This window comes from Chenopodium album, chromosome 9 (genome assembly GCF_948465745.1).
Source record: "Chenopodium album chromosome 9, dcCheAlbu1.1, whole genome shotgun sequence".
NCBI classification, from domain to species: domain Eukaryota; kingdom Viridiplantae; phylum Streptophyta; class Magnoliopsida; order Caryophyllales; family Amaranthaceae; genus Chenopodium; species Chenopodium album.
This window is the reverse complement of record NC_137842.1, coordinates 14,312,749-14,325,246: the sequence shown is the minus strand read 5'-3', so window position 1 is coordinate 14,325,246 and position 12,498 is coordinate 14,312,749. Positions and strand designations below refer to the sequence as shown.

Sequence of the window (12,498 nt, the reverse complement as noted above, 5' to 3'; positions counted from 1 at the left end):
TTTTGCACTATTTGATGGCTAATACATTTATGATTAGTGATCATAAATTAGCTTTGTATCACCTAAAATTAGCTTTCTCTTTCGTCTTGGCTGTAAGCTACCTTCAATTTGAGTTTTCCCATTTTAATTTTATTTAGTCCTCTTTTAATTTGCTGTGTGTGTGTGTGTATGTGTGTGTGTGTGTGTTTTAATAGTTGATTGATCAACGGGTAATTTTCATAGAGCTTGGGTTGCTGCTGCTCTACATTTGGAGTGTTGGATCTATTTTTTTTTTTGTTGTTGAGGTAAGTGGTGCTATGTGTAGCTTTGATTTATAGTTGAGTGCGTTAAATTGTTGTTCAAGTTGGGTTTTTTTGTCTGCTTTGTTTTCAATTAGGTAATGTTATGGTTTATTGAGCTAGCTTCATAATTAATGGTGCTAATTTGAACACCGATTCTTGTTTAGAAATAAATACTGTTTAGGAACAGTTTCAATACAGTAGACGACATGATGTTCTTTTGTATATTATACTCTTAAATTGATAAAATAATTACTAGGTAGCCTTAGCTGTAGTTGTTTAAATTAAAAATTCTTAAAATAGAAGATATTTAGTTTCTGAGGCTGAAAAAAAAAATCTATATTGTACTTATTTATATTATTAATTAAATTTAAATTTAAACATATAAGTGAATGATGCATATATCATGTTTGGGTTGTACACCTTTCTTTCTTGCTACTCCATGGTCTGAGAGAAAAGGTTGGTACTGTTAACTTTTATATGAGGTTAATGTTTTTGAGGTGATTTTGATAAGAAAACTACAATGTAGTGGATGGAATTCTATTAAAAACCTAATTATACAAACATATTTGCATATTGACTTAGTAATTCCTGGATTATTATGGTACTTGACTTGGACTGTAAATGAACTGGAACATTCAGCTTGTAACTATTGGTTTAGTTTATGGTTTACATACTTGTGTCAATTTCGTAGAATTTCTGGAAAATTGGATTGAATTTTATTGCTTATATTAGCTTTTTCTTTGTTTTGTTTTTTTTTTCTTCTCTTTTTTCCACCCCATTTTCTTGGCAAGATAAAAAAGAGCTGTAGGAGACTGCATCTGGAGCTAGCTGTGGTGGTAAAACTGTATATAATTGCTTCTGGTGAGTTTATGTATTGTATTTGGACTGGAATTTTTCCTGTGTGTATAGTTTCTTTATTGGCTTATTTTTAGATGTTTATAATTTGCCAAGTGTATTAGAGAAGTTATTTAGATCTTGTAATATGCCAAGTGTATTAGATTGCTGTGTGGTTGCTTTTCCTTTAATGTTGTCTTTGTCGGTTACAGGTTATGGCCATTCAACCCAACAAAATTACCATTCCATTTCGACCTCTTTTGGGTCAAGTAGTTGACTGTTTAAATTTCTCTGACCCAGTGTATGGTTACATAGATAAAGATAGGAACAATGCTTTTGTTCGTGTTAAAACTGAATGTGGCAAATATGAGTATGTGTTCTTTGGTGGGGAGGCTAATACAATTCAGGAGTCACAAGAAAGGGCAGCTCAAAAAGTTGTACAAAAAATGATAAGCCAGTATGGGGTGCGAATTAATGATTTTACATCAGGTGAATGGTTATTGGTAAAACCCCTATGTAATGATGGATAACTCATGTTAAGCTTATAAATCAGTTATCCATCATTACACAGGGGTTTTACCAATAACCATTCACCTGATGCAAAGCTCTTGATAGAAAAAAGATATGAATTTGTTCTCTTTGTTGAATTGTAAATTATATGATTTATCATTATTGTTTGGGTCTTCTTTATTTCATGGTAACATAATTATTCATAAATTCTGGATTACCAATTTTGTCAAGTAAGAGTAAGGGCAAGGGAGTGTCAATTGTATCACTGGTGCATATATGGGATATTTGAAACAATAAAAAAGTTACAGGGAAGTCAAAGAAATATGAAGAATCTAATGGCTGTGGGCCTGTGGCTGGGCAATGTTTGCCTTATATGGATTTGGGAAATTAAGCAAAGAAAAGAATATATATTTTGGATGAATTCTTGGGGATTGCTGTTTGTGAAGAAAATGGATGTTCATGGGAGGGGTGAGGGCTGAGTTGGCTGGTGAGTGAAGGAGAAAGTCAAAGGGAGTGTAATTGTGGCTAAAAGAGGGAGTGGTGTGAGGATTATATAGGAAGAGAGGTGTCAATGGGTGACTGTCTGATTGAGGGGAGAGAAATATGGTTTGAAAATGGTGAGTATAAGGAAGCAATGGTTTATCTTAAAGATGGATGTGGTTAATGCAAGGATTGTGAAAGAAAACGTGAAGCAATGGGTTATCAGTGAGGAGAAATTGAGATAACAAAATTGAAGAAAAGATTGCATATCTTGGAATTTTGTATTTTTATGACCAAACAAATTAATTGATATATTTCCTTATCTCTAAGCTGAAAAAATATCCATTCGAGTTTGTTGAAAGCTGACTATATTTTGTTACATTTCAGTTGTTCATTCTATATATTGCTAATCATCTACAATACTTTTCTCAGTTTGCCTCCTTTCATACTTGTAGGCCACTAAATGCTAATTTCATAGCCTTTGTTGACTTTACTTGTTATTTAAATTTTGGACCTTCTTAAGCTTAACTATGCTATTTGCATCTCTAATGCCTATGATAAACAATGGAGTTTTTTTGTCTTGTGCAGAAAAAAGTGAACAAATACACTGCAGTTCTTGTCAGTGGTGTATACAAAATTTAGAGATAACTTGAAATGCAACAGTATGATATGGGTATTTTTCTGCAACTAAATGATATCATTATTGTGCTATGGTATATTAATTACCGATGAAACTGCTATATTCTTGCCTAAAACGTTGTTATGATAGCCGAGGCACCTTATAATTTTAAGAGGCCATCAAGTCAAGGTCGAAAGTCAAAGCGAGCAATTGTTGTGTCATTGTCACAGGATGTCATTAGGTAAATAAATGTTTTTTAAATGACATGTTAAATTTCTTCACAAAAAAAAAATCATCTAATACTTATGTTTGAAACAGTGAAACAGAACAACCGAGACAAAAAAAAATAAGATCAAGACCTTCAACATATTCCACGATTGGAAGTAAGGATTTACTCTTGGTTTATATTCACTACCACAAAATAGAGAATAAGTAACACACAATACACAACTGTCAAGTTACATAGGCGATCTCTAGAATTATACATATCGCCTATGTAAGATAAGCGTTTTGTATCTTGAAACCTATAGAGCGCCTGTTTTAGTTAACCGTTCTATAAGTATTATCCAAATTTACACCATACAATATAAATCGCCTCTTTTTGTTAACCGTTCTGTAAGTATTAAAAAAAAGAAAGAAAAAAACCTAATTGAACACGCATATACCCATAACTCCCCTAACCCTAAAACATATCAAATGAGAGTCGCCCCTCCCCATCTTCTTCTCTTTCTCTTTTAGATCAAAACTCCTCTTCTCTCATGTTCCTCTCTTTCTCTCTCCTCAAATCCCCAAGCACCGTCGTCAAGCTTCACACGCCCACAAGTCCACCACCTATCTCACAAGCTTTTCACACACACTGTTGAGACACGAGCTGACGAGTGTCAACCACCGAGCCACCTTTCAGCCATGAGATGTCGATCTGAGTATTTAATCACTCAAGATTTTTTAATTTTTGATTTGATTTTAATTTAGGTTATAATATAAATTTAGTTTTTCTTAATTTTTGTTTTTGATTCAAATTCTGATTATAATGAATTTGTTATTACTTAGATCTGATTTTATTTTTTGTTATTTTAGAGATAATTGCTTGTGTTAATTTTTGTTTAAATTGGTTAGGTTATAGGTGGTGTGGTGTGGCGGATTTTCGTGTGTTGTGGGTGCTGCAGGTGGTGGTGTGGGTCGTGGGGGCTGATGGGGGTAGTGTGAGGTGTAGGTGGCGGTGTGTGTCGTGGGTGTTGCAGGTGGTGTGGGTAGTGTGATGTGTGGGTGGCGGTGTGGGTCATGGGGTTGGTGGTGGTTTGGATCGCGGTGTTGGTGGTGGATTGGATCGTGGTGATTATACACTGTACTTTTACTTCTTGTTTATGGATCTATTCTTGATTTCTTGTTGCTTATGAATGGATTTTTGTTACATGTTCAAGTTGATTACTTACTTACTGAGCGTCATTTGGCCAGTTAATATACATGTTACATTGTTACTACTATTTGGATTTAAATTATTCTATGATTTGTTCTTGTTGTTAATATGCAAGTAGGTCTTATCATTTGTTGTTTTTCATGTTTTACAGATATTAGAGTGAAATTTTGCTGAACAACCGCAGGCATTGACACAATCTGTATTGATTTCTTCTCTAAACCCGCAAGGTCGCAATTGTTGTTTGCAGTATAAATAATTAATCAGTAGTATTAGAGAACTTGTAATGTATTTTTTTTCCTCAACGAATTCAGTTATTGTAATTGAAATACATGTATTTTAATTTTTTTAATACATAAAATGTGTTATGGTATTTTATTTGTGCATATTATTATTATTATTATTATTATTATTATTATTAATATATTTTATTAAAAAAAGTAAGGAAAAGAGAGCGCCTATCTGTGGTAGGCGTTCTCTATTTATACAGCTATAGAGCGCCTATCCTAAGATGACGGCTCTCTTTTCCTTGTTGTTTATTTACTTTATACCAAGAATATGAAGCGCCTATCTCATATAGGCGATCTGTATTATGTTAGATATAGAACGCCTCAAAGAGGCATTCTCTAGACTTTATATGGCACCCCCTCAGAAGAACGCCTCTGAGGCGTTCTATATGGCATGTTTTAGGCGTTCTATATTCATGTTTTTGTAGTAGTGATTTATAAGGTGACTATATATGTGTTGTTATTTGATAGGCTTTGTTCATCTATTTCCTTTGTTGTATTGTAGAAAAAACCAAAGCTACTAAACCAACATCGTCTGTGCAAAATTCAGAACAATTAACAGAGACAACAAAAAGTATGGCTTTGTTGTGATTTCAGTTCAAGGGATAAATATAGTCACAGTGTAATATAATAGAATTTTTGTGTGGATTTATTCAATAAGTTTAAAAAAAAAGCTAACTAGGGTAACATCATCATCTGCACAAGCATCAAAACAATTAAAAGATTCATCTAAAAGTAAGAAGCTTTTGTAATTTTCATTGACAAGGTCAATGTATAAATGTTGCTGTATTATACAGTCTATATGTGATGTTGTTCAATAATTCCTTTGTTATTCTATGTTTATCATTTGATAGGAAAAAAAAAAGTTACAAAGGTAGCATCGTCATCTATAGCTGCACCAACTTCGAAGCAATTAAGAGATGCAGCTAAGAGTAAGGCTTTGTTGTGCTTCCGTTCATAGGGTAAATTTATATATGCTATTACATGGTAGAATTTGTTTAGCATTCTTTTTGTGTTGTTACAGAAACACCTGCGGCTACTATAGGGAGACCATTGCCTGAGCAACCACTAACATTATCTCCTCCTACCTATTGTGGTAAATGTGGAGCTAAAAGGTTGGCATGTGAAACTGTAGACACCCATTTGTGTCTCCCCAAAACCAAACCCAGTGATGAGTACCTTTCACGTCGAATTATAATCGAATGAAGTGAAAGTGTGGAAAGTCTAGTGTTGCGGATAGTTTTAATTTCTTTTCTCTCCTCTCTGTTTTTGAAAACTTATTTTAAGAAAGTAGCCAATCCAGTTTGGTTGGTCCATGATATGGGTCCAATAATAGTGTAGTTGGATGAGGTTTGACAAGAGCTTTCCAACGATATATTATAAGCCCAATTCTGATGAATATTGAGGAAGTTATGGCCAATTTACCCAAACTGGGCCCGTTTAGAGCTTTATGTGCGGCCCAATGATCTAGGGGAGGGCCTAATATGATTTATCATTCCTAATGCAATTAGGAAAGGTTTTAGTCTTCTAGAATCTTCTAGAAGGTTCTTTTCATTCCTGATTCAATTAGCATTGATAAATTGACTTTTGTTGACTTTTCAGAGTTTTAATCAAAATAAAATAGCATTTTCGAGGAAATTATATGATTGGGTTTTTCTAAGCTATGCCCCCAAGGTTATTGAGTTTCTAAGGTGTGCCCATGCTTTTTTAAAATTACAAGATATACCCTCCAACTTAAGGTGTTTATTCAACCGTACACTATAACGTTAATCTAATGTTAATAGTTGTGTTAACGGTTCATTACCACACTTTGGAGAGAAATTTCACGCCCAGATTGGGTTAGAGTTATATAAGTAGGTTAACATTTAACATTTTTTTCCAAATTTTCTCATCTGCTTTTCCTTCTTTCTTCTAAAAGCAACCATTGATATTTCAAGCTCTCGTTGTATTTCTTATTCTTTTTTCTCATCCGCTTCTTATTACTTCCTATTTATTTACAATTCTAACGCCGAGTTTACGTCAGAGGGTGCGGTTGATTAAACAACTTAAGTTGGAGGGCACAACTTGTAATTTTGAAAAAGCATGGGCACACCTTAGAAACTCAACAACCTTGAGGGCATAGCTTAGAAAAACCCTATATGATTTTATCCTCCAGTACGGCAAACTTATCTGATTTTCGAAAACGCGTTGGAAATAGGCTTGGCGCCTGACCCCAGGCTTTGGCGCCTGAACCAGGCCTGGCGCCTGGAACCAGGCCTGGCGCCTGGCGCTAGTGTTGGTGCTTGGCGCCAGCTAGCCAGGGTTTGCGCCAACTCTGTTTTTGTGTGCGTCAGACTCTGTTTTGTTTATTTTATCTTTTTGGCTGATTTTCTCTATAAATATCGTATTAAAAACTCCGTTTTCATTCATCTACAATCAGCTTTAATTAGCATTTTTTTAATCTTTCAATTCTTTCTCTTAATTCTTACCTTGTTTTTTCATACAAAATTCCGCATTCACAAGACCTAGAAACACCTAGCCATATTCGAAGTTGCCTTCGCCCTAGACGTGAAAGGTTTAATTTCTGAGGGTTTGGTCCCAAATCTCTATTTCAATTATTTAATTTAATTGTTTTTGTTTATTATTTTCCTTAAAGTTACTAACGCGTGTATTTTGTTATTAGAAAGAGGTACGAAGCATCAAAGTAAGTGTCTTAATGGTTTTTATTGATATTATGATGTAGAAATCATGTTTATATTGTTATTATGATATTCCTAGTATCGTGTCTAGGGTAAATTTAATATCAAATATGATTGTTATGATGCTTCCTATGTTCTTCCTAATATTTATGATTGCTAGTATCATGTTAGGGTTAAAGATTTGATTTTTATTGCTTAGTGACATGCTAGGGTTTGTTATTAATCTTGTTAGTATCATGCCTAGGATCTTGCTATTATTATTAGGCTTTAATGTTAACATGAACATGATTATGATTATGATTGTTATAATTTATGATTATGAATATTATTATTATTATTATTATTATTATTATTATTATTATTTTGATGATGATTATTTTATTTATGATTATTATTGTTATGATTATAATTTTATTATTCATGATATTGTTTATTATTGTTGCTTATTTATTGTTATTGCTTGATCACGCCTTTTATGCATGTTTAAAGGGAATTTGATACTTGTAATCATGCTTAATAAGATAATTAATAATCTTGTTTAGGGTTAATATGATTATATTTCAAGTGATCGCCAATAATAGTTTATTTGTGCATTATATTCAACCAACATAGATAAACAAGTTTAGGGTTAATCCTATTGATTGCATGTTAATCAGAAAGTGCACATGAATACGATCAGAATAAAGTAGAGGCCTATTATTAGGGCAGGTTCAATCTCTTTTAGGTTGGATTTTTACCTTCATCCCCGAACCCTTATTTGGTTCTAGACCTTATGGAGTTGACGATCTCTTGGATCGTTAAGGGGTGTAACATTCACCTCGTGAACGGTTTACAAGTTCCTAAAAAACTTGTTGGCGACTCTTTTGTTCTATCTTCTTCCCTTTTGGATGCCACCGTACTTTAGTGTATGATCACAGTGGGGTTCAAGTTAGTGGGATTTTAATGCTTGAAATTATTCCCCACAGAAACCTTGCATTTTTGTTGTGGAAATGGTGATGTTAGAATAGCTGCAAATGAGTATCCCCCTGAATTACTAAGACTTTTTACTTCAAAGGATGAAGATGCTGTGCATTTTAGAAAGTATGCTAGATTGTACAATAATTTATTCGCATTTAGTTCAATTGGTAGTAAAACTGACAGAGAGACATACAAAGGAATATATGTATTTAAATTACATGGTCAGATATATATCATTCTGTACCAGATGAAAATGGCCCATAATACTTGCAACTTTATTTTTATGATGGCCAAAATGAACTTAAACATCGAGCAGATTGCTTCCCTGAATTGAGGCAAGATGTCATTGACATATTAATGAAAGTAACTAATTAAGGATAATCCATATGCAAGATTTTTCCGTTCTTTGAAAGAAATAAATGTCAATGAAAATACTAACATTATAATCAATTCCAACACAGTGTCAGATCAAAGAGTGTACAAAGCTCCGACTTCAGATGAAGTTGCTGTTATTTGGCCTGATAGTGTTTCATCAAGTCAAAGCTCATGGCCACATATTCTTGTAACGGGAAAATCTACAGACACTCATCGGATAGCACATTTTTATGGGTGCTATGACCCTCTGCAATATCCTTTTCTCTTTCCAAAAGGTGAATGTGGTTGGCATCAAGGTCTAAAAAAAAGTTTCTCATCGTGGAGATAGACAGTTGGCTGCTGAACCTAATCCTATTCAGTCTTGTGCAGTGCACACTACGACATACTTTCTTGATGCAGAAGCAGCTCGTGAGTTTTTGATACTTGCTTTAGCTGCATTGTCTCTCTTAAATAGAATATGTTTGATTCATTTATTGCTTTTAATGTTTATAGGTGCTTCTGGAAGACATACCAGAGCTGATAAATATATATCTGTGAGAGAGTACTATGCTTACAAGATTCAAATCAGAGTAGGAAACATGCTCCTAAGAGCAGGCCGTGCTTTTTGGCAATACATTGTCGATATGTATATCAAAATAGAAAATACAATGTTAGACTTTTTCCGGAAAAATCAAGATACGATAAGAGCAGATCTTTATAAGGGAATTCTTGATACTGTGGAAAGTGGGGAAACAAGTGCAACAAATGTTGGTCACAAGTTCATTTTGCCACCGTCTTTTATAGGAGGTCCTCGTGATATGAAAAGGAGGTATCTGTTTGTTACTATGACATGCAACGCAAACTGGCCAGAGATTAAAGCTGAACTAGAGTCTGGTGAGACTGCTCAAGATAGATCAGATTTAGTTGCTCGTATTTTCCGAGCAAAATTGCTTTCTCTTAAAAAAAATCAAGAAAGAAAAGGTATTTGGTAAAGTGGCAGCGATGATATATGTCGTAGAATTCCAGAAAAGAGGATTACCTCATGCTCATTTTCTGTTAATTCTACATCAGCATTATAAGATGAAATATCCTGCTGATTACGACAAGTTTGTTTGTGCAGAAATACCTCCTATGACTCAGCCTGAATTGCGAAAAATTGTGTTAAAGCATATGATGCATGGACCATGTGGGCAATTAAATCCAGAGTGCCCTTGTATGAGAAAAAAGGATAATGTCATTGCTTGTAAAAATGGGTACCCAAAAAAATTCACATCACAAACCACAACAAATAAGGATGGTTATCCATGTTACCGTCGAACGGATACTGGAGAGCAAGTGAAGGTCAGAGGTGCTCATTTAGATAATCGATGGGTTGTACCTTATAACCCTTATCTTTCTGCACTTTTTGACTGCCATTTAAATGTTGAAGTTTGTTCGACTATAAAAGCAGTGAAATATTTGTATAAATATGTTTATAAGGGGCATGATCGAGTGGCCTTTAATGTTTTATCTCACGATAAAAATTCAAATGATGAGATTGCTCAATATCAGTCAGGAAGGTGGGTGTCACCATGTGAGGCAGCTTGGAGGATTTTTGGGTTCGATTTGTTCGAGATGTATCCACCAGTTATACCTTTGTCCATTCATTTGCCAGACATGAACACTGTGTGTGTTCGGCCACACGAAAGATTAGATGTGGGGATTGCAAGTGGTGCTTATGCAAAGACTCAATTAACGGAGTTTTTCCATCTAAATGCATATTCTGGTAATGGTCTAGGGTATTTATATGGAGAATTCCCAGAGCATTATAAATGGGATGCTACTGCGAAAACATGGTGCAAACGACAACGTAAAATACCAATAGCTAGCCGATTAGCTTTTGTAGCTCCTTGTGAGGGTGAACGCTTTTATATTTGTCTACTGTTATTGAATGTCAGGAGTCCGAAGTCGTATATAGACTTGCGTACAGTTCAAGGCCATGTTTGTGCGAGTTTCAAAGAAGCATGTTTAAAAGCAGGTATTCTAGAAGTAGATGATGCTGCAAGCATATGTCTATCTGAAGCAACTGAAGTTCAATTACCAGTAGCTCTACGCCGTTTATTTGCTACTGTCTTGATATTTTGTCAACCAGAAAATCCTTTTGAACTATGGTGCAAATACTACGCTGCTTTGTTAGAAGATTTTGCACAGAAATACTCTGGTGTAGAAAGTAGGATAAAAAACTGACAACAAGATCAGTAGAGCAACATTTGGAGGCTATGGGAACATCATTAGGTGAATGTTGTCTCGTTGTTTTTATTGATAGCAATGATAATTTGATTGACAGAACGAAAGACATCCAAGATGCATTAGATGCTCCAATTCCTCAAAGCTGTATAGACAGTAGAAGTCTCTTGAATACAGGTCAAAGGGAAGCATTTACATGTATAATAGAGCATTTAGTATAAGGCAAGCCAGGAGCATTTTTTGTGGATGGTCCAGGTGGGACTGGCAAGACATTCTTATACAATGCACTCTATGCAGAAATCCGTCTTATGTACAAGATTGTTTTTCCAACAGCGACTTCTGGAATAGCTGCAGCAAATATTCCTTCTGGTCGAACAACTCACTCCAGATTCAAAATACCATTAGACAGTGAGGGTTCACTAGCTTGTAGCGTTTCTAAACAAAGTAGCTTAGCAACATTGATAAAGGAAACATCTCTTATAATATGGGATGAAGCGTTAATGGCAAATAAACAAAATTTAGAGTCTTTGGACTTATTGTTACAAGATATATGTGACAATAATGTTATATTTGGTGGAAAGGTAGTAGTATTTGGAGGAGATTTCCGGCAAGTATTGCCTGTTGTGCCAAATAAGTCACAAAAAGAAGTAGTAGAAGCAAGTGTAGTAAGTTCTTACATCTGGCCTCATTTGAGAAGATTCAGATTAACTGAAAACTTGAGAGCTAGAGAAGACCCTGCATTCTGTGAATTTTTGCTTGCACTGGGTAATGGGGAATTGCAGACTATGGAAAGTGATTTCATTCAACTGCCTGCACAGATAGTGCAAACTTTTCAACCTGATTATGATCTAATAAAAGAATTTCTGGAATCATCTTTTCCATAATTGAGTTCGGGCATTTTGGATCCCAAAATATTTTCAAGCAGAGCTGTTCTGACACCTATAAATGATGATGTGGATTCAATAAATTCATTCATGATTAATAAATTCCTAGGAGAGGCTAGAGTATACACAAGCTATGACACTATTTTGGATGATACTGACAACATATATCCTACAGAATTCCTGAACAAACTGTGCCCGAGAGGAATGAGCCCTCACAACCTTGTGGTGAAGGAGAATTGACCTGTAATATTGCTCAGAAATCTATTGCCTTCTTCTAGTTTGTGTAATAGAACATGTCTCATATGTAAAAGGTTTTTCTCAAATTTAATCGAGTGTGTGATTGCTATTGTACAATATCAAGGAGAACATGTATTCATACCTCGAATTAAACTCGGGCCATCAATCTCACAGAAGTATCCTTTTTAGTTTCAACGGAACCAATTCCCTATCAAGTTAAGCTTTGCAATGACCATTAATAAGTCTCAAGGACAGACTTTGGATCAAGTGTTAGTGTATCTTCCTTGGTCATGCTTTTCACATGGTCAACTATATGTTGCTCTCTCGCGTGCCCGAACTGCGGATAAAGTGAAGGTCTTATCAATTACTCCTACTATACAGCATGCAAAGACATCCGTTAAAAATGTGGTCTCGTATACAATCTTAAGGCTAGCAGGAGTAATTTAGGTGAGTATACATTAACTAAAGTTTAAAAGCCCTTCTCATTATAACATGTTTCAGTTGATATGACATATCTGCCATACAATGAAAGACTCTTAATCATTATTTATTTTTAATTGCAGATAACAAATTATAAGGAAGGAGGAAAAATTTGCCAAGTCATAAGGTGTTTAGATCACAAAATATGTTTATCTTTGTACCATAGCCTGCTTCTTCTGCTAACCTTTAAAGACTTATCACTTTATTATTTAGGTTGCTAAAGGTGAATTTTGTACTCCTTGTCTTCAATTGAAGTA

The 12,498-nt window shown here is 34.7% G+C and overlaps 2 protein-coding genes across 9 annotated transcripts; both read left to right on the top strand.

Annotated features, from left to right (window-relative positions):
- Window positions 1-11,567, top strand: LOC145558417 (uncharacterized). 8 transcript variants are annotated; one of them, XM_081619657.1, is made up of 10 exons: window positions 1-92; window positions 195-284; window positions 1,073-1,142; window positions 2,694-2,778; window positions 4,293-4,368; window positions 4,931-4,999; window positions 5,280-5,357; window positions 8,522-8,843; window positions 8,928-9,395; window positions 9,535-11,567. In XM_081619657.1, exons 9-10 carry the CDS (start codon window positions 9,014-9,016, stop codon window positions 10,638-10,640), a joined length of 1,488 nt encoding a protein of 495 aa, XP_081475783.1. In that variant the 5' UTR covers window positions 1-92; window positions 195-284; window positions 1,073-1,142; window positions 2,694-2,778; window positions 4,293-4,368; window positions 4,931-4,999; window positions 5,280-5,357; window positions 8,522-8,843; window positions 8,928-9,013; the 3' UTR covers window positions 10,641-11,567. The 8 variants fall into 8 exon arrangements, with proteins under 8 accessions (XP_081475783.1, XP_081475781.1, XP_081475785.1 ...); XM_081619655.1 differs by adding exons at window positions 2,875-2,965; window positions 3,043-3,107 and having other exon boundaries at window positions 2-1,142; XM_081619659.1 differs by lacking the exons at window positions 1-92; window positions 195-284; window positions 1,073-1,142; window positions 2,694-2,778 and adding an exon at window positions 3,115-3,696.
- On the top strand, window positions 10,673-11,524 carry LOC145557468 (ATP-dependent DNA helicase PIF1-like). Its single transcript, XM_081618649.1, has 2 exons — window positions 10,673-10,787; window positions 10,896-11,524. The coding sequence occupies exons 1-2, from the start codon at window positions 10,673-10,675 to the stop codon at window positions 11,522-11,524; spliced, it is 744 nt and encodes a 247-aa protein (XP_081474775.1).
- Window positions 11,568-12,498: the final 931 nt, after the last annotated feature.